Consider the following 27,871-nt stretch of genomic DNA (forward strand, 5'->3'; position numbering starts at 1 on the left):
GTCTTTTTGATAGCAGATTTTAAAATACAAAACTTCCATCAGCACCAACATGGAGTAAAATATTAAAATACTTCAAGACATTCCGGCCTCCCCTGTTTTATTTAAGAAATAGATTTTCAATACAGCAATAGTATTTACAACACAGTACTTGTAAACAATAGAGTTGCGCAATATAACACAATTGCCTTTGGCTTTTCAGAAATTGCATGAAATATATAAATAAAAAACCAGCGCCTACAATTAAAATCTCAAAATAAAGACAAATATTAACTTCCTGCAAACCTGATAGTTAAACAACACACACAGTCGATAGAAAGTGGGTTTTATAAAAACACTTTCACCCCATCAGAGCGTCTTTTTACCTCCTCGTTACACAAGCCAAGAATACAATCCAAACGAGACGCTTTTGACACGATACACCGTCTATTTGACTACAAATTACATCCAAACCACCGGAGGAAGCGGAGCTCGTTGTTATCACTTATATCTCCTAACACCGCCCCCCTGGATCGTCATAAAAACTCTTCACAAACGCATCCCTGCTTTGGTAAACGGACACCGCTCTGAACCAATCCTCTGGTAAGGGCTTCTAGGTCGTAAGTTTATTTTTAGCTAAGTGTGACTGGATCAGATACTGCGCCATGACCAGTAGTTTTATTTTGTTTAAGTTAAAAGACGTGCAGCTTTCTGTTATAGTCTTGTACAGTATTTCATTGTTATTATTATTATTATTATTTTTTATTATGAATCTTTATATATCGTTTTAAACACTTTAAGAACTTTTTGTGTAAACGCTTCAATTTCCCCTTTGCAGGACAATAAAGGCTGTTTATATTCTATTACATAATAATAATTTGATGTTCATCTGAAAAATGTACGATTATTTTCTTATAGCTTTGAAGCTATTATTCATAGATGAGTAAAAAAAAAAATCCCTATTTACAATTTATTTACAATAAAAATAGAAGCCATAAATCACAATCTACCGGTCTACATATTTATGTGCTTATTGCCCTTCAGATTTATTCATGACGCTGCACGTCACCTGCTTCAGGAACATATTTCAGATTTTCAGCAAAGGACTGAGAGACGACCAAAACACAGTCTTTCCATAAAGAAAGACTATTACATTATAACATTATTATAGCACTGGTTGAGTTATTGAAATGAGGTTCTGTGAAAAGGCTGTAAGCAGTTATTATACTTGTAGAAAATCATAATAGTCAGTTTAGTATAAATCCAAAATAGTTGGTCCTGGAGGATGAAGTTAGCCTCTTAAAGGGAGGCCAGTACCAAAGCACACCATCCTGAAACAAATTTAATGTCTAAGTGTCATAACATTTTGAGGGAACACTATTTTATTAGGCTCAGACCATCATTCTGTTTGCATTGATGGGTTATTTACACAAAACCTGGTTTTTAATTACACAGAAAGTGAAGGTAGGAGACAGTGAGTCAAAAATGATCGCCCTGTGTGAAAAGTACAAAAAATGGAGCATGAAAGCATTTTCAGTCAGAGTAGCTGTCGTCTATAAAAGTAGAGCAAAAAGCAAAAGTACTCTAGCTGTTAAATATTTACACATTTCACTTTTTACACAATTAAGAAACTACTCTGACTACTACTTTTTCTCTGTACTAATTTCATACAGGAACATCATCTAAGGTGCACTGCCTCCAAACTTTACTTCCTGGTTAGATAGCCATTACCTTTTCTATAAATAACAGGCCAGTACAACATGAGGACAATTTAAAAGATTCATAAAAGAAGAAATAGCCTAAATTGATCTGGTGGTTTAAAGATTTTAATTCTTTTAAGACGGCCAAAATCTGCTATGAATCTGGTCTCTGTCAATCAAGCCTTTTGATTTGGTCTATGGAGCAAACTAACCTGGCTTTATGCTAAATAAAGAAACCAAAATAGTTGTCTGATGCAACTCTAAGATATCTGCCTGAAACCTTGTACCAGAACCTCACTTTTAAAATTCAGGGCTACTTCTTTATAAGCCAAAGACTCAGTGTTTACAGCCAACTTCTTCTCTGTCATGTTCAGTCCAGATAAGCATATCCTTCATGTCGATTCTGCAGCAGTATTTCGTATGTGACACTTTTTTTGTAAATTCATCCGCAGTTTTTTTAAAAGTCTTTTTGAACAAAAATGGTTTCGATAACCTCAGATATTCCCCCTCCAGCCTGTCCGTGTTGCATCTGCCTCTTCTACGGTCAGTTCGGTTGTGAGCGACTGGCTCTGAGAGGGAAGCAGAAACAGAGGAAGGCCTTGAAGCAGCTCTGGAAGTCTCCTGTCGCTGCTGTGACTCTGTGTTTGGTGGGAGTCGATTTTCACCAGAACAAAGCGCTCGGCCGCCCTGCCCAGCTTCTTGTGGGCCTGAATGATGAACAATGAGGCCGTAAACAGATCGGAATAAGGTGACTTCATCTGCCGCTGATCCCTTCCTTCTCCGTCGTTGTTCAAGACGGTCCACTCCTCGGTTTTTTCTAAGGCTTTCTGGGTGAGAACCAGCAAAACTCGACCACCCATGCTGTCCAGCTTCTGGAGTTGGGAGTAGAGCCATGGCAGAGGTCCCATTGTGCATTGATCCTTCCTGCACCACTGGTCCACAGACACACTGAAGCCCTGGCTGCAGAGCTGGGAACCCAGCAGACTAACAGACTCTGAAACAGCGTCATCCAAATCTGGGGGGCTCAGCAGAACCACATGGCCCTTCCTGCCAACTTGAGAGTGAAAAAGAAAACTAAAGTCAGAGATGTCCTGCATGATTATAAACGAAAGGATTTTACATAGAAAAAAAAAAAAAAAACACTTACTCTTTACGAATCCACCGTGCTGCCAGCTCCACGCCCATTCTGCAAGAGTCAGAGTAAATAAGATAAATATACCTGAAGATTTAGCAGATCTGCTTATTGAATATCTATGTTTCTTACATTTGATGTTTCAAAGGTATGACGCAAAGAGATTTTAAAGTCTAATAAAAAAAAGGCGTGGTTTATGGGGCAAATGAAAGGAGCTTTTGAGAGATTTACTGGGGGCAAATTCCAACACAAACACTCAGTGCTTTATCATAAAATTATAAATTATACTGTGGGTAAGTTAGACTGTGCGCTCTCTTTTTGTGTGTATTTCTACAAATTGATTTTTAAGCATGTGGATTTAAAAAAATGAATGACCTCAAGAAGTTAATTTTCTTAGATAATTCAAGCTTAGAAAGAGAAATCCTGGAAGGTTTAAATAAAACATAAAAAAAAATAAAACTTACTCTTCACATAATCACGCAGGAAATGAACCATTAATGTTGTCAGACAACCAACCAGCAAAACACCGACAATCAGGAGAGTCCAGCGCCATCTGCTAGCTGCGATAAAAACAGGTTCAAACATTACTTTTTTAGAAATTTTTCAAATTAAAAAAGTTGTGGCTGAATTGTAAAATAATAATAATAAAAAAAAACATCTTGCAATCTGCTGAACCTTTCAAACTTACTGTCAGATGTGCAAAATGGACCAAATTCCTGATGTGTTCCGTTTATTTTCACCTTCACAGATAATTAAAAATAGTTGAGTTATTAAACAGTGCTAACTGAGCACGTTTGCTGGATGCAGACATTTGACTGGAGGGTTTGTGTAAATATTTACCATCACACACTGGGAAATGCTTTCATCAACATTTTCAAATGCTCCTTGTTTTTCCTAAACACACAGAGGTAAATTATTAGTGATACTTTTGCACTTTGACAATGTTCCAGAGCTTCGTTTACAAAATCACTAGTTATTTCGGATTTGAATTTCCAGGAGGTATGCAGCTAATGGCACTCATGGTGTTTGCAATGTCAATGTGAGAGTTTTGAGCAAATATTAGCACTACAAGTACTTAATGAATTCAATTCGGAAATGTGCAAGAATGATACAGAACAAAATAACTTTTTTAGGCCAAAAAAATTGGTTATAATATATTTTACTTTTCAAAAAAAAGACAAAGAAATACAACACTGTTCATGTACTTATGCTGTTCTTACCCAAAGTCCCAAACTGTTTTGTTTCCAGTTGCTCACACCAGCAAGATTTTCGCTGCTGCTCGGTCTGTGACAAAGCGACACTTCACCATCCAGCCTGCAGGGGGCAGTAAGGTTCCATAAAAGGACTGTTCTATCACCCATTTTGCTCAGGCGCACATTCACCGAGACGTTTTTCCACATGAAGTGTTGTAAATGAGGTGGTAATCCTTTAAACGACAAAAAAAAAGACATTGTTACAGATGATTTATCCTCCTGCTTAATGAAGATGTGAAACATTTCAAAGAGAAAATGTTACCTGTTTTGTCAAAGGGGCATAATTGAGAACGCACAGTTCCCTCATCATCTTTATCCCATACCTAAAGATCACAAATACACCAAAGCATGTCATTACATTAGTAAAAACAAGAGTAACTATTGATATCTCATGTTTTAGGCAAAATAATAAGAGGACCTGTATGCACATGCAAGGTGCCACAGAATGAATGGGGATGGTGGTCTGGGCCAGACTCTATTCAGGAACAGAAAAAAACAACAACAACATCACAGTGTTAATGAAAGCTAGTGTACACCAAACGTCGAACTTGCTGATTCATTTCTGATACTATTCATATTATTTACACAGCATTTGGGGTCTTAAAAACAAATCAACACAGAAGCTGTCCATCCAGTTTGATGGTACCTAAGCTTTCAAGTCTAGATTACACCCTAGAAGTAGACAAATGCTCTGGAGTCTTTTCAGAGGTTAGTTGTAAAAAACAAATAAAAAAAATAAAAGTCATGCCTGTTTCTTCTTCCATGTCACTATTGCTTTGTTTTGGTCTAACATCAAAGAAATTGGACAAAATGTGAAAAGGTTGAAAAGTTTAGTCTTGAAAAACATGTTTATCAGAACTGACAGTACAAAACTGAAAACCGAATAATAGCCAAAGCATTTTTTTTTCTAATTTATTTGGTTAAAATGTCTAAAATGTATTATATTTCTGCTTTGTTTTTCTGCTTTTTGTTCAACCAGCCTGAATGAATTATGAATGAACAAATCTGACTATTTTTATTTTTTGAGTATATTATATATTTCCTAAACATTACTTTGACTATTTTTCTTCAGGCTTTTCGCATATAGTCCCAGTCCCATCCTGTAACTGAACCCATTCATAAGGGTAACACTAACCAGACAGCGTCCGTTCTCCTCGTATTTGATGCAGAGCGAGGGGCGGGACTTGTTGCCCACAATCTGCAGCTCAACATCATTTTCCTTGAAAACTGGTTTGATGCGGAACTTTGGCACTGAAACATTGAAAATAAAATATTGCTGTGTTTTTAAAACATGCACTGGAAAAAAATTAAGAGGCCTCTTAAAATGATCAGTTTCTCTAAATTCATTCTTTATAGTTATATGTTTGAGTAAAATGAACATTGTTATTTTATTCTATGAACTACTGACAACATGTCTCTGAAATTACAAGCAAAAGATCATGAGAAGTGGTCAAAGTAACAAAAAAGATGAAGTGCTTTCAGACCTCAGATAATGCAAAGAAAACCAAAATATTCATTTAGAAACAACAATATTAATATTTTAGCTCAGGAAATGTTCAGAAATCAACATTTGGTGGAATAACCAGGAGGTTTTCAATGGGGCTCAATGCAGTTTTCTCCAGAGCTGTGTATGTTGTAAAAAATAAAAATAAAAACTTAATTTCAGTTAACGTTTGATTTTTCTGTCTTGCTTACCTGGACACATGGGTATATGCTTCTGGAGGGATTCCTGGGAACACACTGTGGACAAAGAGAAATGTGTATCATGGCTGAACATGTTTTGACCTGTTGCTCAAAGGAAATCAACCGGTTTCTTGTTATGCAATTGAAACCTGCTGGTGAAACAATGCCCTCACAAGTATTGCTACATACCCACTGTTGATTTCAGTTTACATTTTGACATAAATGGAAATAATGAAAAAAAAAAAAAAAAAACATATTAAGTGTTTAACACTGTACCATTCTCTTCTGAAGGTGCATCAAGTCGCATTTTGGGATAAACGGTTATTAGGCTTCCGAAATTAAACTTGTCCGTGATCACCATGGCTATCTGTCGAGATCACACATGTACAAAAGAAATCTGTGAATGAGGTGCTTAAGTTTAAACTCTCCAGCTGTTCAAAATGCATGGAAATTTACAGTACCTTGCTCTTGTTCTGGTGAGCAAGAGTGGTGTAATTAACTGTAAACTCCACCTTCTTGCATCTGGGCAAGGCGCTGGCTGGATCATGGTAACATGCCGTCACAGACGCTGTTACAACAGAAAAAACCACAGCGAAGGTGAAGCAATGCAAGGACTGAGGCAGCAGTGAAACAACCGACATCTCAGAAAACAACTTCTGCTTTTTGTTTTTCTTTTGTTAGTTTGTTTTATATGTGGAAAATGAATATTAAGAACAAAAGTAAAGTTATTAATTCACTGACACTTTGTAACTCAGTCATTCTGCATGGGATCGATCATTTTCAAACATCAATTTACTCACAGTTTGAGAGTTGGGACATAGAGGAGGCCCATTTTACATAATTTGTCTTTGCAAACCAGATTGAAGCTCTCTGAGAGTCATCAACTTTATCTCTATCCAAATGTAGATATTGTAACTGTCCTGATTATTTGGCTGACTGCTTGATTTGAGAAATCCAGTTGGCAATCAGCAAATGTTTTGCATGTCACTTGGCTCCAGACAAAATAGTCATCTTGCACCTTAGGTGTTGTCTTTGACAATTAGCTGAAAATTGTCTAACTGGAAAGGACAATTACCAGTTTGTTACAGTGATTTGGCGACTGCTTGTCCTGGCACTGCAGATCTCTTATAATAAAAGTGGAAGATATTACTAATTAACTTTTACGAGATGTGCCAATGGTCCTCCATGATGTCCTTCATGTTGAGATTTGTCTCTGTTCCAGCGCACCTGATTTAATGATTATATTACGTCCTCAAAATGCCATCTAGGCCTGTTAATCATTTCACAGTAACCTCATTCTCAAACCACCACAGTCCCACACCGAGACCATCTCAGTTTTAAGTTAGTTTTATGTTTTTTAATTTACCTGTTTATCCATTTTTAACATTGTTGGACTGTGTGTTGATTAGTTAACTTGGCTATATTTCTACCCGTATTTTATGTTGATCTGTTTGTAATCTTTCTTTAGAAAAAGATTCTTTTGGTGTGTTTAAAACTTTTAGCCAACCTTAAAAGCATTTGGCAGCTAAGTTAATCCTTTCTTGTAGTTGTTGTGAAGTAAAAAGCAACATATAGTACGGTATTATTGCTGCAATAGGGAGACTGTGGCTCTGTGGGTAAAGTAAACGGAAGGTTGTGGGTTTGGTTCCAGCTTTCTCCGGCCACATGTCGATGCAAGGCACCTAACCCCAAATTGCCTACCAATCTGTGTATAAATGTGTGAGTGCAAATGGGTGAATGTGACTCTAGTGGTCAAAATGATTGGAAAAGTGCTACATAAGTTCAGACCATTTACCCTTATTAGTGTTTGATGACAACAAATTGTTATTTTGATCCGAGAATAGTATATGAGTGTTATTCAAGGACAAGTGGAACATGTTTGCAGATCAGAATAAGGAGTAGCAAAGTTTTTAAATAAAACCTTACATCTCTCAAGCGTCGTTTCCTCATTTTCATCTTCCTCGTCATTGCCAGAGTGGTTGTCGTTTTCCACATCTCTAGCCATAGGGATGTTGCTGACCTCTGTCTCTAGCACAAGACAAAGTGCACAGTCCCTGCTGGCCTTACAGCAGAGCTTGAAAGATGCTTCAAACCGAACATGGTTGTCCTTTTGTTCATAAAGACTGTTTCTGATGGTGCAGTCGGAAAATGCCTTGAAAAGAGACAATTGAGAGGAAGAGGTTTATGTTTAGTCAATAAAAACTGAACAGACAGCAAATATTGTTTGTTCTGTTCATAACACTCCTGTACTGCAACATGCTAGCAGATGGTCATGTCTCGCTATCAGTTTTTGATTACTTTTATTTAATCAGTTTATCTGTGACAAGGGAAATTAAAAGTCGAAGGCGGCTATGCTGACAGCAAAAGGAAATTAAAAGTGTCATCTTGAGTGTATCCAAGCGCTACTTCACACAATACCTGTGGGCAAATAACTGCATCGCTGTCGTATTCTATGAACTCCAAGCCGCAGGCTGACGAGAACAGGCTGAAGACGATGCACCAGAGGGAAGACTTGAGGAGAAACATTTTCCATCAAAGCTCCATATAGGAGCCCTACAGCATTTTTCTGTGCAGACTGTTTTTCAGCAGCCTAGTCTGGCAGGTGCATTGTTGCTCTCCTTGTGATGTTTTTTTGTTTGTTTTTTTTTTTTTTTTTTTTTTTTTTTTTTTTTTTTTGGTAATAAATTAACTTGCTGTAATCCTGGCAGAAGTTGCTATGGAAGCAGTGGACCGACACAAACAGACTGAGGCCGTGTCCTGGATTTCAACTCTGTTTACAGCCTGATAAAGAATAAAGAAGAGACACATATTAGTCTACTTGGTTTCTTTTACTTGAACACACACAGCAATATGTTGAGCAGAAAACCTGTGTGTTCTACGACTAAGAGTTTATGTCACTTATGAAGTTTACAAGTTACCCATCTAAGTTCATTTATCCACTTAAAACTCATATAGAAAATTCCAGCAAATAATCTATGATTGGGGAAAAACAAGAAAAGAAATAAGTAACGAGTCAAAGTCAGTTTAACACTGGAAATCAAATCAGGAAAGTTATCTTGTTTAAATATAATCTCCTACTTACTTTGTTTTGAAATCCCGAATAAGTGACACCAAGATTTATATTTCCACAACCCGTCAAACTCCCCACAGCTCCAACAAGAAACCAGCGAGTTAATGACTCATGAGAAATGTGCACCACAGAGCGCGTCGCTGTTCTGGCTCAGAGCATGCCCCACCTCTTTTCTCTCTCACCTCTGTTTCTCCCTCTGCTCTCTTTTCATGATCCTGTTTCTGATTAAGCGTCACCTTATCCTGAAACTTCCTGTTTGTCTGTCTTTACCCTTACAGAGTCACATGGGTTAAAGTCCACAAGTTTTTTAAAAATGGTTTAATTTGTCTGTTTTTTTTTTCTGTGTTGTAGTAATGGACACCACATAGGTGGTTTGTGAACAGCGGGTAGTCTGTTTCCTCCTCTCTCTCTCCGGACAAACGAGTTTATCGTCCTCATTCTTGAGGAAGCAGCACATACCTATGTGCCGAACTACGAGGCGGTTTGCTGACTGGGGAGTGTTGCTCAGGAGCACCTGCCGTCTATAGGAGCTCAACTGGTCTGACCACATTGAATCAACTGCAAAATAATATTCTCTTCTATGGATATGGCCATGCAAAGACTTAATGTGTGGCTTTTATGGTGCCTGAATATGTCGCTTTTAGGAGGCGGAGATTTTTTAATACAGTGCACCCAGGGTGCCAGGGGATACATATTTTTAAATGACTGCTGTAATTTCTAACTTATAGATATTTACTTTGTTGAAACAACCCTGAGCAAAATATGAAATGTAGCATAACAAGCTCCTCCTAACTTTTTACTGTTTGAGAGATCTTTACAAAAGGCCCTTTATTCCTCTTCATTCCTTTATTTGCATAACAGTTCGTTCAAGCCACTTCGATTTTCATCTCAATATATATGTATATATACATATACAAATTGATATGTCTGGGTTATTTTGAGAGTTATTTGCATGTTCTAATTTTACATTTGCTGTGCTTATTTGGATTTAATCAGGTTTGCTGTGATATTTTGAAATTTAATTTTGCTGTCATATTTATTTTTGATTCTTTTGAGGTTGCCATGTTGCATGTTTTGCTTATTTCTCTTGTGCTTTCTCCCACAATTACCTAGTTTTCATTGCTAGTTTAACACGACGCCGTTGCTGGTTTATTTCAATTTCTGTCCATCATTTGCACTTAATAATGACTAAACAAAGATGACCCAGTTAGATTTTGGTCTATCCTTTCTTGTGAATATACTTTGATCTACAATTACCTTGAAGCTCTGGCTGATTTGTGGCAAACCACAACATTCAGAAATCAGAATCAGAAATTCAGATTTTGTTTTGGAGCTTCTAAAAGAACCACTGTCCAGCTTCCTGGTCCCTTGCTAAAGAGAAGGCAGTAGGGATTCATTCTGTAATCAGTAGGTTTCTGGTTTGAACCTTTGCTCCATTCGTCTCAGTCACCATCGGGTCCTTGGGACAGACACTTCCCCCACTTTGCCTGCTGATGGTCAGAGGGCCTGGTGGCTCCGGCGCATGGCGGCAAACCTTTCTGTCTGTTTAAACCGGGGAACCTGTGGATAGATTACAGCTTACTGCCATCAGTGTATGAATGTGTGTATGAATGGATGAATGACTGAATGCAGTGTGAAGTGTTTTGGAGACCTCAGACTGGATTTAGAGATCTATAAGTTCAGGCTATTGTAGCATTTCAGGCTGATGTGTTAATTTTAAGCAACATGTTGCATGTTTGTCAGAAATTCAGATTTTGGTCTTACACCAAAGCTCCCATGTTTACTAAATCAACTAATTGGTTTATATCCACCTGCAAACATGATTTCTTTTGCCCTTTTATCAATAGGAGTTTTTTTTTTTTTTTATGCAACTTCGCCATAACGATAAGACTTGTTCCACCTCCAGACGATGGATTCAGTGGTGCTGCTTCATTTATTCCAAGTTTGGAATATTGTTTTATAACCGAATCCATTAATCTGCCTGCTGTGCTCTTTGGTCTTCATGATGCTGTTTGTTTATTGATATTTATAACGAACCTCTAACACCTTCATAGAACATCAGTACTAACACCAAGCATGAATCACACATGAGACCTTTGCTTACCAATCAGGTGACCCCTTTACTGCTTTTTATTTCAGTGTCAGACTAAAGTGGAAAAATACAACCCATTTCAGTTTGTTTTGTAAAAAAACACCTTAAAAACTATGTATTGTTTTCCTTCACGTGCAAAGCTACACGTATATGTAGCATACATCACATAAGATATATGTATCTGTTGATATTTTGCTTAAAATCTCAGACTAGTAAGAGTTTAAGTTTGTGAATGAACGAAATTGTGAAAACTGGTTTGGGAGGGATGAGTACTTTTCCAAGGCATTGTACATTTAGGATGTTTTATTACCTTAGAGCTGACAGGGGAGGACAAACTAAAACACTATAGAGAAGCTGCATGAGGCCCTGTTCAAATGTTACGTTGTTTAAATTTCTGTTAGACATAAAGAGACACGCCTGAAGGCATTGCCATTCAGAACAAACATCACATTATTCTCAGAAACATGTCTTTGCTTTTGCTTTTGGTTGTCAACCTGGACTGACAGCTTGTTTGCTGCTCGTAGTTCAAGGTTGCATTTCCTGCATTCTTTAAAGATTGCGAAGCTCAGCAAGTGGGTGATAATAGTCTAAATTACACAAAAGCCTCAAAGCTACTTGCATGTATGACTTTGTTGAGGTTTGCTGCAGTAATAGTCTTGTTTGAGCTATTTGTTATGATGTTTATTCTTCTATGGCTTTAAATTTCTACATGTTCTTCTGGTAATTCACAAGAAAAATACTTTGCCACGTGTTATTTTGACATTTCTTGCTTATTTTTATTTATCCAAGAAAAATGGGGAAATCATCCAGAGATGTTCTTCCAAGTGGCAACAGTGACAGCTGAGTCACAAGAGAATGAGGAAAGAGTGCATTTACTTTCAATCAACATGCAAAATACTTTTCAACTGTACAAAATATGAACTGTGTCAATTGTTGTGGAGAACTCAAACATGGATAAGAGGTAAAGTTTTACTGAACTGAATATTTAATGATGAACCAGTTGCAAAAACTGCAGAGGACACAAGAAAACTGAAACAAAGCACACGCGGACTTCAGAAATCATTTTATGAATCAAAAGTGTTTAAATGTTGTTGGCCCACCGTTTGAGCTGCAGCAGAGCCAACTCTTCTGGAAAGGATTTGTGTTGTAGTTTATAAATGGGATTTTCTGACCATTCTTCCTGAAACCGATTTGTGAGGTCAGACACTGACGTTGGATGCGAGGTCGTGGCGTCACTCTGATCCTTTCAAAATTCAACAATATACAGGCCAGTTGAATTTTTCCACCCAAATTTCTTGCTTCCACACGGTTGAGAGCATGAAATTTGTTCAAAATGTCTTGTTATGCTGAAGTGTAAAATTGACTTTTTTAAGCTTTACATCATGCTATAATGTTATCCCCTCATCAAAAACATACATGGAGTGTTGCCTTGATTCTTTCATGCATGTTTGAGGAATTCTTTAATCTCCCATTCAGCTTCGTGCAAAATATCTGGGTGGATCAAACACTGCTTTTGAGATCCAGCTCCTCATCAGAGCTGCAGTTTCCATGCCTCCTGAAGGAGCTGCTGGCTGGTTCCTTCAGACTAGCAGGCAGCAATTGGCAAACTATTGGTGGACCTGCATATCTGTTGAGCTGTTTACATGAGCCACTTCTCAGTGTAAATCTGGTAAAAATGTTGTCAAAAGGTTAATAGAGAAGCGCTGTCATAATGACGTCCTGAAGGCGCAGCTTCACAAAGAGCAGGAGTTTTAAAAGAGACAAAGGCCCAACTAAAGGTGGTAAATCAGGAAGTAACATTTTTTAAGTCATGTCTGACACATATAGCGGTTTTTTAACTATTGAAGGGAAAAAAGCTACTTGATTAAAAAATATACTTTCGCTGAAACTGAGGGCATAAGCACAGTTCTTGAAAGATGCAAAAGTAATTCTCATCAAATAATGCCTTTAATATTTCTTACTTTGCATTTCTTCAACAAAATTTCTGTAACAAATGTATTCATAAAGATAAATTGATTGCTAAAACAAGAAACAGGGTAGACTCATAGGACACAATTGCAGAGGCCTTTCTAGGAAGGCAGAAGAAACACAAAAGCAAAACAAAGGGGACACAATGACAAAGCAGAACCTGACTAAGCACAAAAGTAAAGAGAAGTCACACATCTTTGAAAGAACAACAACAAACCGATAGATTATCTAAAACCCAAAGTGACAAAAGTAAACCAAAGTTCAATGCATCAGAACAAAATCTTTATATAATCTTTAGTTTGGTGCTGATTTTACTCATTATTTGCCCACTTTGAGTCTGGATCCAGACCAACAACAACACAAAATGTGAAATTAATATAGTTCTTTAATAGTCATTTACACTCTCGCATAAAAATGAAATAAAATGTCTATACCAAACATCACAGAAATTACCAGAAAGTGCCAAAAAGAAAAAAAAAACATTACTTACTCTTTTTTGGTTTCAAGCTAAATAGGACAATGTTAGGGCCCATCTCTCCATGATGTCTGATTGATATTTACATTTTTGAAGATATACAATTCTGGAAAAAAAAATAAAAGATTACTTAAAATGATCAGTTTCTCTGATTTTACTCTTTATATGTATATTTTTGGGTAAAATGAACATTATTCTTTTATTCTATGAACTATTGACAACATGTCTCTGAAATTCCAAGCAAAAATTTTGTATTTATTTGCAGAAAACGAGAAATGGTCAAAACAACGAAAAACATGCAGTAATTTCAGACCTCAAATAATGCAAAGAAAACAAGTTCATCTTCATTTAGAAACAACAATGCTGATGTTTTAGCTCAGGAACAGTTCAGAAATAAATATGTGGTGGAATAACCAGGAGGTTTTCAATGAGGTTCAGTTCAGTTGTTTCCAGAGCTGCATATATGTTTTGTTGTATCCAAATTTCTTGTGGATGTCTTGAGTGGGACGAGCCTGTGGCCACCTGTTATAATCCACAGGGTCCAAACGTTCTGCTAGCCTGACCAGGTGCCAGATCAACCTCGACTTCATGGTAATTCAGCATAATAAAAACTTTATTAGCTGGTGTGATTAGAGAACAGGTTTCTGTGAGCCAGTCCTCTTTGACAGGAATAATCTCTGTGGTGACTGATGTCAGTAACACAACTGGGTGTTTCACATTCTCCAAGACATTGCAGTTTAGACCTGTGCAGTCAGATTTTACGTAAGAAGCCTTTCTTTGTTGTGCAAGAGAGTCTGTGGAAACTTTTAAAAGATTTTGGATTTTCAGAAGAGTTAAAACTGAATCAATAGATATTTTTAAATTAAGACCTTTCAGGCGTTACACTTGTTACTTCTCTATCATGTTGTGTAGTTAGAGCTGCTGCTGAGGATTGTTTTTGTGTTAAGGAACGCTTGTTGTTCACGTGTCATCTCAGTGCCATGACTGATTGATTAAACAAAGCTTCAAATGAGGATCCGGCACAGTAGTTGGCAAAGTCAAACTGGTTGTCTCCAGGCGGTGAATGGATGCTGGGTGATAATCTGTCCTCTGTGTGACAATCTAAACATGTTAGTTTGTTCTAGCGTGGATTGCAATCCTTTTAAACCACTGATTGTTACTAAATCCAGTTCACTGCTGACTAAAAACTCTAGCACCAAAGGACCAAATAAAAGTCAAAGTTCAAATTCACAAATCTGGGCATGAAAAACTCAAACATGGGCATCAAAGAGGCAAAAATGATGGAGCTCTGTTGACCGAAGAGGAAAAAAGGTTTATTTTTTAATGACAGAAAGATGCTCAGTGTTGATCCCTGCTGGGACGGTGAAGAAGTTTCAGAATGATAGTGAGGAATGTAAGAATAAAGAGCTACACATGGACAGACATCATGTTAAAAATAGAGGTCTAAAAACAAAAAAAGCATCTATAATTAAAGCAGTGGTCTCAAACTGCAGTTCTCGAAGTCCAGAGTTCTGCCATTTTTAGATGTGTCGCCTCTTGTCCTACAAACGTGAATTAAACGGTGAAAATGCCTCAGTAGGAAACAACCAGAGCTCTTCTAATGAGCTAATGTTGGAGCCAGGTGTGTCGAAGCAGACAAACACCTAAACGTTGCCGGACACCGCTCGTTGAGTCTACGTTGTTTTTAGCAAAGGACCCTACATTAATCAGTGACCAATAAAGATTAGTGGTTTGTAAACATGGGAAAAAAACTAAACAATTAGTAAAATCAGAAAATACAATTCTACATAAAAATAAACAGCCAACATGACTCTGAATATTTGTGCTCAATTCTCTTTAGTTATTTAATGTTCTGTGTTGTTCTTCAACCCCTAATTATTTGACGAAATAGATTATAATAATATCGCAATATATATGACATATAGTAATATCTATTAATTTTCTCTCCACTATATTTACTTTTATAATTCTTCTGTAAAAGTATTAAATACTGTAATGTTTAAACAGTCAGTCAACACCGACTGTGATGTATAAAGAAAGCCATGCTGCCACCTACAGGAGGAGCAGGTAAAGACGAGATGGAGGAAATACATTTTTAAAATTGCATATGCTTTGGTTTCACACTGACTTCACAATTTAGCATTTTTTCTTATATATAACCATTTTTTCAGCCCAAATAATAAATTGCTTATTTATTATTTGGGCTGTGTTCCAGAGGAAAAAAGTGGATGAATGTTAAAAGCTCTAATCAGCCGATATTTTAGTTTCTCCATTTCATTTTGTCAGGTCAGGGTTTTGATTTGTCAATATTTTAGTTGAGTGTCTGTTTTTCTAGAGTAGGCGTGAATGAATAGTTGAAACAAGAAGAAAAATGACTTAGACTCACGCAATAAAATTCTTTTCAGATTTAATAAAGCAGATGCCATGCTCATCAAATTATCAAGTGGTTGTGACGCCAAAAAAAATCAACATAACCATAGATCACACAACAAAAGTGTCAATTGTGAACTGTTTTTATGTTCTGACTTATCAAGGTCTTATTTTTGATGGGTAAGAATTACACATCGAATTATCAAGTGCAATAAAGACTTGTAAAGAAACAGCTTTTAAGAACTTCAAGAACCTTTGAAACAGAAGCTAATTTTAGCATCTTCATTGTTAGTCAGGCACATTATCTCACAGTGCCAACAAATCCTTGTATCTGTTCTTTGTGTGTTTAGTTTTTTCTTTACAGACCATTTCAAATAAATGAATGAAACATGTTGATTGCCAACTAGTAAAAACTTAGTTGATTCGTTCAACATACAGGGTATCAAACTTACACTGTTGGATTGTCACCAGACCCAATCAACCTTTACATTAGATAATTGTTTCGACAGTTGTTAATGTTTACATTTCTTTTTGTCTTTTATGGGGTAGATAAAAAGACAAATGTGTTCACTATTCTTCACTGCGCTGCCTGGCCAATAAAAAAGCAGATTGTAATGTTTTTGGCACTTTTTACTTCATACCTTGGTTATTTCTAAAATAATTTTCTACATTATTTCATGAAATAAGCTGATTTGAATTGAATTCAGCCATTGAAGAGTTATACAACATAAAAAGGCAGAGGTTTTCCTAGGATAAGGAGATTCATGGTGAACCAGCACTGCACAGTCACAGGAGACGCCACACTGTAGTCAGTTGCGAATGAACTGAAAAAAAAAAAACAGGAGTTTAAACACAGTCTGATTGTTGCTCTAATAAATAAATTTAAAAATACAGAAAAAAAAAAACTTACCTGAACACTGGACTATCAAATCTGCCTGGGATCTTCAGTAATGTTTGGGATGGGTGTGATTCCACCGTATAATTAGCAGGTGTTGAAACTACAAAAACCAGAACAAAAACAACACAAGCTTTCAAAACTTTGGCTCTTTAAGCATCATGAAAAAATTACACAACTGTAATTTCAAAGAGCCAAATGGCAAGGAACATTCATAAAATAAACTGCTGAAATAAAAATGTTATTAAACAAAAGAAAAATCTGTATTTGACACAGAAGGGTAAACATACTCACCTAGAATCCCATCAGTGTCGCTGCCAGATGGTCTCTTTTTTAAAACAGGCCAAAGGAATTTGTTGCCGTCCCTCTGATGAACTAAGACGACGATGTGCAAGTCTTCTGCCAAAACATCTGTTTCTTGACCTCGAGGGGTCACTGTAACACTAGAAGAGGAGAAAAACAAAATCACAACCAGCTTTTTCCCTTCCTACACCTTCAAACCCAAGACAGTTCTGCCTCAGTCAACATGGGGATGAAACCCAAGGCATGCATGCTTTTCATAAATCCTATATGAAATATTACAACCAATGAAAGAATGCTTTTATATTGTCTGGTATGTAAGTTTTATGTATATCAAAAGGAGTTCATTCATAGTTGAGCTTGATCAGTGATCTTAATCTCCTGCACTTTATCTTATTTTTAAATCTCAATTACCACCAATAAAAACTTTATTGCTTTAAATTTATAGTTGAGAACAATATAGGTAAATGAATTCAAACGTTCTTTTAAAGGCATGATTCTTATCCATGACAAAAACACAAAGGAACAGAGAGCACACTCAGCGAGACATGAAATGCAAAATAGTTTTTAATTGCATTTTGACTGCTGGGATCTTAATATCTTTGTATATATCAAATAATTCTGTGGAGAAATTACTCATTAGCCGAATGTCAGGGATCTGGCTGCATGTGTCGTGTTTGTGTGGCAGGGCTGAGCAGCGATCGCTCACACAGCTGCTTCTAATCAGTCCAACAGGAGCTTAAGAGGAGCTGGCTGCCAGTCATTCAGCACCTGAATGCGACCACAGTGGTGTTTAGCCAGCTGTGTCTCTTCGTAGAGTGTCCTGGTTGGTGTTCCTCCTAGCCTCATATTAACCTTGTAATCTGGGCCGACGTTACGTCTTGAGTTACTTCCTGGCTCATTCTCCTATTGACACCTCTTAGCTTGTCAATCAAAACCTTCTCATGCAAAAATCTCTCTCCTCATTTCCTCTAATCCTCCACCCTCCAATGCTTGGCTGTTTACCCGACTGACCCCACTAAGGGACAAGGGTGTTAAGAAAATGGATGGAACCTTTACTAATCTCATCCTGCAGAATTATTCTTATTATTCGCCCTGCTCACTTTTCATCCTTTCTCTCACCTCATGTTAAAGGATTTCCCTTTGACTGAGACATTTGCAGCTACATCCTGTATTATAATAAACTTGTTAATTTAGGGTCTTAGTTAAGCCACTCCACCAAATTAAGTTCCAATGCTCCAGCTAATAACCAGTAAATTGGACCAATCTGAGCTAGCGACAATAAACACATCAATCTGCAGCTTTGTAATAAAAATATATACATAATTTGCTGTTGAGATTTTGGCAAAAACCAGACATGCCTATAATAAGATAAAGGGCAGTCATAAACAATGATGTGCTGATTTCAAGGACACCACAAGTTGTGGTTTTGGAAACATTTAAACTTGTAAATTTTTACAATAATTACAATTCATGGTCACCTTCCAGCTTGGATGGGATTCTGTCCAGTGATCTGGATAATAGACCCTCCCTGCAGGGCCCAGATTCCCTCGGGGTTGATGTCAATATAATGGCCACTTTGAACTTGGATGAGAATTTTTCTGAAGCCCCCATTTGTCACTGGATTAAGCGCGCCATTTATGTATATGCCTGATTTGAAAGAAATAACACTAAATCACAAATCCAGCGACAAAATGAAAAATCAAACCTCAGAGACAGTTACAGATTAAAAACAGTTTGAGGACCGATTCTTGGAAAAAATAAATGACACTACTCACTCTTGCTGGGATGATGAAAAAGTTTAAGAACATGAAATCCAGGCACGTCAAAGCAAACGGGAGCAGACTGATTCTCAGTCTTAAACAGAAACCGGTGACTGATAAGTGCTGAAGGGGAGACAGAGACAAAGTTGAATAAAACTGTGGGCTTCCCAAACTTTTCCACATTTTGTCACATTACAGCCATAATCCTCAAGGTGCTTTGTGATCTGATGTGATATTTTCTCACAGTGTCATACATGACTGCGGGGTGAAATAAAATTCATAAATGATTTATTTTTGCAAATCTGAAATTGTGACGCTCCTTCGTTTTCAGCCCTGTCTGAGTTGATGCTTTTCTTTCTACTTTCTACTAGATTTGCACATCTAGAGTGATTTTTTTTGCCAATTCTTCTTGGCTAAATAGCTCAAACTTTAGACATTGTGTTATAACTAAACCCTCCTTTAAGCATGTTCACAACCTGCTTCCTGGCCAATTTATTTTGATTTATTTTCTTTCACTTCACACTTATGTTGCATTTTCTGTTGCTCTACCACATTCTCACTTAGGCTTATAACATCGTACACGTAGTGGAAGTTTAACAAAAAGTTAAAAGGTAATTTCAGCATATTCACACTCAAGCTTGGACATAAACTAGACATAAACTATTTCTACATGCTTTCTTATTTTTTGACAACTGACTACAAGTATGTTTTTAACCATTACTCTATACTGAATACCATTATCTGCATCATAATGCAATACAAATTGACAAGGTGTTTTGGAGCAATATGTTCTTTGGAAATAATGACAGAAATGTTCCTTCATGCCATAATTTAAATTTTGTCATTCTGTGCATAGTACATTGATCAAGTTCTTACAAAGTGAAATACTGGCACAACAGAAGTGTGAAAACTAAATATTTCACATATCTGTGCATGTAACAAAAAATTCTGTAAAAATGCAAAAATAAAAAAATAAAAAAATAAAAAAAACTTGCAACACAAGAAAAGTATCATTTGCCTTTTTTTGGCATATTCAGTCTGTCATTGGTACACTTTTCTGTTCAGAAAATGCTAAGTTTATCAGTAAACAGAAGAACATTTTGTTTGGTGTTTAAAACAGAGCTGATTCATGCGTAAAGGTAGTAAATCCAGAAAACTCAACTTTTCCTATAAAACCAATGTTAAAAAAAACAACATTAAGTGCAAATTTAAAAGAATAAACTACAATAATCCAAATATGGAAGGAATCTTGATTTGAGACCCGATTAGGAACAAGGGTGTAAGAAAATGGATGGATGGATCTTGATTTGAAACAGTCTGCTGTGGGGTTCTGTGTATTTATTTTTTGTTTTTTTTCTGTGTCCTGTTCCCCTGTGAGTCTCTGTGATGTCCTGTCCTCCCTGTTGATTGATCCCATCTGTGTCTAGTTCCCCGATTGCCCTCCCTGTGTATTTAAACCCACCTGTTGTCTTTGTTCCTTGTCGGGTCTTCGTCATACGTTCGTCTCATGTCAGATGTTTAAAATAAATGTTTATGTCTGTTCTCCTCGTTGTTCACCAGTGCTGCATCCGTGTATCATTTCTTGTGGACATTTATCATAAAATCTTCATTTCAACATGTCGTCCTGGGATCACCTGCGTCTTCCTCACCATTTACAACCGCAAATCATGACATCTACAAGCTTACACTGATTGAATGTTTGATAAGTTAACTTTTCTCAGTACGATCATCAGCAAGTGATGTTTTTCTTTTCCAAGGAACCTAAAGACTTGGTGATGAACACAATCAAAGAGTTGGATGCAAAATGTTTTCTTGTTTTTCTTCCACATGTTGGGATTTGGTTTTCTTGTATTTTCTGTCAAGATTTTATCTTTGTTGTAGCTGGAAACTACTAAAGACATTCTATATAATGTCGATTATAACAATTTTTTTTAACTTCATAACATTTATATCATACCCACCAGGAGGATCAAAACCAGGAGAACCAGGAGAACCTGGTGGAGCGAAACCAGGATGACCTGGAGGACCAGGAGGAGCGAAACCAGGAGAACCAGGAGAATCAGGAGGACCAAAACCAGGAGGACCAAGAGGAACGTAACCAGGAGGACCTGGAGGTGCAAAAGCAGGAGGACCAGGAAGATTAAAACCTGGAGAACTTGGAAGATCAAAACCTGGAGGACCTGGAGGAGGTGGAAGACCAGGAAGACCAAAACCTGGAGGAGGTGGAGGAGGTGGAAGACCTGGAAGACCAAAACCTGGAGGACCTGGAGGAGGTGGAAGACCAGGAAGACCAAAACCTGGAGGAGGTGGAGGAGGTGGAAGACCAAAATCTGGAGGAGGTGGAGGACCAGGAAGACCAAAATCTGGAGGACCAGGAAGACCAAAACCTGGAGGAGGTGGAGGACCAGGAAGACCAAAACCTGGAGGAGGTGGAAGACTAGAAAGACCAAAACCTGGAGGAGGTGGAGGACCAGGAAGACCAACTCCAAAGCCTATCAATTAAATAAATACATCAAAAATAAAGCACAGTCCTTGTGGATCTATAAAGTTTTATAAAACAAAATCTAAAATAAATGTTTATGAAGTGTACTGTTTTACACAGACACAAATGAAATTAAAACTATTATAAAGCACTAAAATGTACATTATACTGTCAATTTCATAATAATATAATAATAGAAACCAGTTGAAAACAGAAAACATTTTATACTCGTTGTCTGATGTTAAACCAGACTTCACCCTTCCTATTTAAAGTCAGTTAGGATTGCCAACATTATTTTTATTTCTTGAAAAAAAAATGCCAAAAGTGTGGAGGAGAAGTGTGCTGATGCCAATTGTCAAGAATAATAGAGATGAATAAAGTTACAGCAACTACAGAGGAATAACGTTAACGGGTCATTCAATGAAGTTGTGGGAAAGAGATGTTGAAGCTGACTGAGGTTAGAAGTGAGCATCTGGTTTCATGCCAATAAAAAGCACTACAGATGCAGTCTTTGCTTTGAGGATGTTGACAGATGATGAATATAAGAGGGAGGAGCTGCATTGTGTTTTTTTAGATGTAGAGAAAGCAGCAGTTATGGTCAATAGTCCAGAGCAATGGCAAGAGTGGAAAAGTGATGAAACGTATCCAAGCAGGTTGCAGTGGATAGAGAAAATTGATAGAGGTGATGTGTGATAAAAAAGAGTTGAGAATGAAAGAAAAGGTTTACAAGTTGGTGGTGAGACCAGGAATGTTCTTTGATTTACAGACAGTGACAATGACAAAGAGACAGGAGACCGAGACGGGTAGCACTAAGGAAGTTTTCTTTGGGAATGACAAGGCTGGATAAGATCAGGAGTGATCTCATCAGTTCATGTCAGATGTGTAGGAGATAAAGTCAGAGAATCCAGCCTGAGATGGTTTGGACATGCACAGAAAGGGGTTGTGAGTTTAACGGTAGAAAGATGCTGAGGAGGGAAATGCCAAGCTGGTGGTCAAGAGGCCAGAGGAGAGTTATGGAATGAGTGTAACAAGGCATTAAGGTAGTTGGCATGAGAAAAGACGATGAAAACGGGGTTAAATGAAGACGGATGACTTGCTGCGGCCAACCCTGAAGGGAAAATCCAAAAGGAGAAAGATTTCTATTTGTTGAAAGCCAAAATATTAAAATATTCTTTGGGAGAAATTTTTGTGACTTTCTTCAAATTCAAAAGATTGAATCTATTTTCTTAGCATTTGGTACGATTGTCTTTTAAACTATATTACTTGGGACAATTGTTTGGGGATCCATCAAGAAGCTTCTCTCAATAGTTTGGTGAAATTTTGGCCCATTGGGGTTGAGTTATTGGTGTGGCTCAATCAGGTTGGTAGATTGCTGTGCATTCACACTCCTTTAGCTCTACTCAGATTTTCTCTGGCACTAATAGCAAAGCATTATTGACTTTGCTGCCATTTGGCCACATTCTAACTAATTTTGTGCATGCTTCATAGAATATTTGGAAAATTAAACTGATGTACAAATCCAATATTTCTGGCATTCAGCAAATAGAAATACATTCCTTAATTCTAACTGACCTAAAACAAGCTTTTTGGTTGGATGCTGTAGCATAGCAGAGATCCAGAAGGAGGCTGTGAGTGGTGCGCACATGAGAGTGATTGACAGCGCTAAGACCCTCCTCCTGGCTATGACTGGTTGTTTCTGACCGAGCTACGTATTACTGCAGTTAGTACTGGGAACACTGGGAGAAGGCAGACGAGTTTGATTTTATTTTATTTTTTTCACAGATTATCTGTCTCATATAATACTGTCATAGTGAAAGCTTTAACAAATATGGGAAAAAAACATTTATTTATTTATAAAAGTTACATACTGTAGCTTTAAGAATTGGAATGAAAAGAAAGCACCTCAATATAATCCCTATTAATTTTATGTCCAAACAATTAAAAACATTTATTTGTGTTTAGCTTATGTGTGTTTGATAGGGTCATACCAGAGCCAGAAGAAGGAAGGGAATGAATGTTAGGAGCAGCAGCACCTTTTGTTAAAGAAAGAAAAACAGTATTAAAAGAAGAAATACACACAAAGACAACATTTTTTTGCATGTTACAAAATATGCTCTCACTGGAGGGATATCACTTGATCTAGAGTTTACTTATCTGGACATAATATAAAAGAATACATCAGGTCTTTACCATGTCAAGCTCATCTATTTTAAATGTTTATGCGACTGTGTTTTTCTGCTTGTTGTTGATATCCTACAGCATTTAGAAGACAACGCTACCTGGGAAGTGAGAAAACTAACTTAATCACATCAATTATTTTTTTCCATTCATGTCACTTTGTATCTCCAATAATATGATTTTTGGACTGTGTTGCACAAATACACATGAAGAATTAATGATACATAGATTTATTGTAACTGTAAAACATCCCTTTCATGCATGTGGTCACTGCAGTGGACAGCTGTCTAAAAGCCATTTTCTTGTGCTTCTTGTGGATTTTTATGTTATAAATGCACACAGACCACCGATGTGGACACTAAAGCATCATAAAATACACTATCAACTACTGGCCATCAGCTGCAAATGTAAGAAATTATTTTTGTCAAATCTAATATGGCCGACAAACAAAAACACATGCCAACCGACCCGATCCCTCCTTCAACTGTAGACGACTCTTGCAGGTAAAAAAAAATATTGTGACATCAGATAACCCCTAAAGAACAACACTACTGATGTATTTTTCAAATAACAACTTTGTATTTGGAGATAATTACAATTGATCACCTAAAACCTACCTTTCCGACAGTCATTTCAGGACAGGATAATAAATGCCTGATGGTAATTTCAGTAAAATCTCCTCTTCAGTCTTGATATTTCTCAGTGATTTCAACACTGATTTTATTTGTAATAAACATTGTGGTTTTGCTTGCAACAATTCTTAAATATGTGTTGTGTTTAACTACAAACCTCTGGAAAGCTTGGAAACTCTTCCTGTTAAAGAAAATGAAGATGGTATTAGAATAAAGCAAAGTTCTTAGAGATAATTAGTATTTATTTATTTTATTTTATTTTTTTGATTTGGAAAACCAGTGTTAGAAATATAATCGAAAACCTGTTCTTAGGAGGAAAACAAAGAAGTCAAAAGTAAGGAGCTAACAGTAGAAGAGGAGAGTAAGAAAGAAACTGGAATTTCCGTGCGTTCAATAACATGCATGGTATATAAGTCTATAAGTCGTAAGTCAGTGCCTCACCAGCAGTGAACCTCACCGCACGTCACTGATACAAAATGTTTTTCTCTACCTTTTTCATGTCTTAATAAAATTAAAATAAAATCCTGACACAATGGATCGAAATTCATGCATGGAAGGGTTAAATTAGGTACTTTTACATTTATGTTTGATATGTAATTTGTTTGGTTTGTTTCAACAAAGTTTGTGTGTAACACGTTTAAATGTTGTGTGTTTTGTTACTTCAAACACAACATTCACATACTGTATTTAACCTACGAGGAACAGGAGAAAAACTGGGAACAGATCCTGCAGCTCATGTGACAGAAATGGATAAGAATACTAACATTATTTTTATTTATATCCATTAGGAACTATTGTACCATAGTCACCAAAAAGAACAGGAAAAGAATGAATACTGAGAACACTATATCTTCAGTAACATGTCACGGTCAGCAGTGTCTGCACTGAGGTCCAACAGCAGCAGCACTGGGGGTCTTCCAGTACTGAGAGCACAGCACTGGACCGAAAGACGTCAAAGCTTCTGACCGAAAGGCGTCATAAGCTTATTAGCTTCTGATCAATTAGTCATTGATCAGAAGATAATCAGCCTATTTCTCAGTGATTTCAGCATTTATTTTATTTGTAAACAGTAAGAATATTGAGGTTTTGCTTGAAGCAATTCTTAAATATTTGTTGTGTTTAACTACATACCTGCAGAAGGGGTCATTAAAGGGACCCAAGCTCTTCCTCCTAAAGAAAAGGAAGATGGTGTTAGAATAAAGCAAAGTTCTTAGAGATAATTAGTATTTAATGATTTTTTGATTTGGAAAATTTTGTCATAAACATAACTGAAAACTTGTTCTAAAGAGGAAAAAAAAGGTAAAGGAACGACAGGAAGAGAAGATGGGAAGAGGAAACTAAGACAGACAAAAAGAAGTAGTTCTAGGTTATTAACACCTTCTAGGTTATTAACACCTGCTCAAGGTATTTTTGGTTGTTTTCGTCCTTTAAGCTTCTACAATGTGACTTCTGAAAGCATCTTGTTGAACATCTAATTCTAGATGATTTTACCTTTTCGACAGTCATTTCAGGACAGGATAATAAATGCCTGATGGTAATTTCAGTAAAATCTCCTCTTCAGTCTTGATATTTCTCAGTGATTTCAACACTGATTTTATTTGTAATAAACATTGTGGTTTTGCTTGCAACAATTCTTAAATATGTGTTGTGTTTAACTACAAACCTCTGGAAAGCTTGGAAACTCTTCCTGTTAAAGAAAATGAAGATGGTATTAGAATAAAGCAAAGTTCTTAGAGATAATTAGTATTTATGTATTTTATTTTATTTTTTTGATTTGGAAAACCAGTGTTAGAAATTTAATCGAAAACCTGTTCTTAGGAGGAAAACAAAGAAGTCAAAAGTAAGGAGCTAACAGTAGAAGAGGAAAGTAAGAAAGAAACTGGAATGAGAAAAAATGAGACAGAATGCAACAATATTCAGTTTTACAAGGTAGATATGTTAATTAATTTTCCACTGGATAAAAAGTGGCATGAATGGGGGTCCATTTAAGAGGATCTTGCCCCAGTTAGGCTATCAGCTGACCTGAAAGCCAATAATATGATTTTTGGACTGTGTTGCACAAATACACATGAAGAATTAATGATACATAGATTTATTCTAACTGTAAAACATCTTAGACAAAAATATTTACTCATCAACCCTTTCATGCATAGTGGTCACTGCAGTGGACAGCTGTCTAAAAGCCATTTTCTTGTGCTTCTTGTGGATTTTTATGTTATAAATGCACACAGACCACTGAAGTGGACACTAATGCATCATAAAATACACTATCAACTACTGGCCATCAGCTGCAAATGCAAGAAATTATTTTTGTTAAATCCAATATGGCCAACAGACAAAGAAGCATGCCAACCGACCCGGTCCCTCCTTCGACTGCAGACGGCTCTTGCAGGTAAAAAAAATATTGTGACATCCAATAAGCCCTGGGGGATGTAGAAGCGGTAGCTAATCTACCACAGCAATTATTTATAAGTAAAACATTAAACCTAAAACGTACAACAACATACTGAATATTCTGTTCTTTGTGCAAAATTCTTGAATGTTTTTTAGTGTTAAATCCTAAAACATTAAGTGGCATTGTTGTCGGTTGCTATGGTAACGAGTCTGCGTGTAGCTTGGCGGATACTTTCCCTTTGCTGTGGATCATAGCACGAAATCAATATCTACATTTCTAACTTTTGCTGAGTTAACGCGGCTATGGATGACATGTAAAAGATTAGTCTTTTTGCCGCCCAGCGTTGTGTGCCTGCGCAAAATTTCCGTGCGTTCAATAACATGCATGGTATATAAGTCTATAAGTCGTAAGTCAGTGCCTCACCAGCAGTGAACCTCACCGCACGTCACTGATACAAAATGTTTTTCTCTACCTTTTTCATGTCTTAATAAAATTAAAATAAAATCCTGACACAATGGATCGAAATTCATGCATGGAAGGGTTAAATTAGGTACTTTTACATTTATGTTTGATATGTAATTTGTTTGGTTTGTTTCAACAAAGTTTGTGTGTAACACGTTTAAATGTTGTGTGTTTTGTTACTTCAAACACAACATTCACATACTGTATTTAACCTACGAGGAACAGGAGAAAAACTGGGAACAGATCCTGCAGCTCATGTGACAGAAATGGATAAGAATACTAACATTATTTTTATTTATATCCATTAGGAACTATTGTACCATAGTCACCAAAAAGAACAGGAAAAGAATGAATACTGAGAACACTATATCTTCAGTAACATGTCACGGTCAGCAGTGTCTGCACTGAGGTCCAACAGCAGCAGCACTGGGGGTCTTCCAGTACTGAGAGCACAGCACTGGACCGAAAGACGTCAAAGCTTCTGACCGAAAGGCGTCATAAGCTTATTAGCTTCTGATCAATTAGTCATTGATCAGAAGATAATCAGCCTATTTCTCAGTGATTTCAGCATTTATTTTATTTGTAAACAGTAAGAATATTGAGGTTTTGCTTGAAGCAATTCTTAAATATTTGTTGTGTTTAACTACATACCTGCAGAAGGGGTCATTAAAGGGACCCAAGCTCTTCCTCCTAAAGAAAAGGAAGATGGTGTTAGAATAAAGCAAAGTTCTTAGAGATAATTAGTATTTAATGGTTTTTTGATTTGGAAAATTTTGTCATAAACATAACTGAAAACTTGTTCTAAAGAGGAAAAAAAAGGTAAAGGAACGACAGGAAGAGAAGATGGGAAGAGGAAACTAAGACAGACAAAAAGAAGTAGTTCTAGGTTATTAACACCTTCTAGGTTATTAACACCTGCTCAAGGTAGTTCTGGTTGTGTTCGTCCTTTAAGCTTCTACAATGTGACTTCTGAAAGCATCTTGTTGAACATCTAATTCTAGATGATTTTACCTTTTCGACAGTCATTTCAGGACAGGATAATAAA

General features: G+C 36.8%; 3 protein-coding genes across 4 annotated transcripts in view; all 3 read right to left on the reverse strand.

Moving 5' to 3' along the window:
- Nucleotides 1–430, reverse strand: part of creld1a (cysteine-rich with EGF-like domains 1a) — a 7,176-nt gene extending 6,746 nt beyond the window's left edge. The window contains exon 1 of the mRNA XM_015028711.1: nt 363–430. The gene's annotated coding sequence lies outside the window, so the exon portion shown is untranslated. The remainder of the gene's footprint in view (nt 1–362) is intronic.
- A 228-nt stretch (nt 431–658) lies between these two features.
- Nucleotides 659–8,378, reverse strand: il17rc (interleukin 17 receptor C). Its single transcript, XM_015028710.1, has 14 exons — nt 8,163–8,378; nt 7,671–7,896; nt 6,206–6,312; nt 6,021–6,111; nt 5,757–5,801; nt 5,197–5,312; nt 4,480–4,536; nt 4,324–4,384; nt 4,029–4,234; nt 3,649–3,702; nt 3,497–3,548; nt 3,273–3,368; nt 2,824–2,862; nt 659–2,730 (listed from the first exon to the last, which is right to left on the reverse strand). The coding sequence occupies exons 1-14, from the start codon at nt 8,268–8,270 to the stop codon at nt 2,171–2,173; spliced, it is 1,818 nt and encodes a 605-aa protein (XP_014884196.1). The 5' UTR covers nt 8,271–8,378; the 3' UTR covers nt 659–2,170.
- A 7,861-nt stretch (nt 8,379–16,239) lies between these two features.
- The window catches only part of LOC106945198 (inter-alpha-trypsin inhibitor heavy chain H3-like), a 21,195-nt gene continuing 9,563 nt past the window's right edge, over nt 16,240–27,871 (reverse strand). The window contains exons 16-25 of one of the 2 annotated variants that reach the window (XM_015028722.1): nt 27,478–27,516; nt 25,633–25,656; nt 23,148–23,192; nt 21,018–21,169; nt 20,639–20,762; nt 18,693–18,800; nt 18,396–18,564; nt 16,909–17,057; nt 16,630–16,717; nt 16,240–16,543 (exon numbers count right to left, since the gene is read on the reverse strand). In XM_015028722.1, coding sequence (XP_014884208.1) covers nt 16,438–16,543; nt 16,630–16,717; nt 16,909–17,057; nt 18,396–18,564; nt 18,693–18,800; nt 20,639–20,762; nt 21,018–21,169; nt 23,148–23,192; nt 25,633–25,656; nt 27,478–27,516 — 1,004 coding nt within the window. In that variant the 3' untranslated portion in view covers nt 16,240–16,437. Of the gene's footprint in view, nt 16,544–16,629; nt 16,718–16,908; nt 17,058–18,395; nt 18,565–18,692; nt 18,801–20,638; nt 20,786–21,017; nt 21,170–23,147; nt 23,193–25,632; nt 25,657–27,477; nt 27,517–27,871 lie in introns of both variants that reach the window. The other variant, XM_015028723.1, reaches the window with a different exon arrangement.

This window comes from Poecilia latipinna, unplaced genomic scaffold (assembly GCF_001443285.1).
Source record: "Poecilia latipinna isolate Pla-1442-1.1 unplaced genomic scaffold, P_latipinna-1.0 Scaffold133, whole genome shotgun sequence".
NCBI lineage: Eukaryota > Metazoa > Chordata > Actinopteri > Cyprinodontiformes > Poeciliidae > Poecilia > Poecilia latipinna.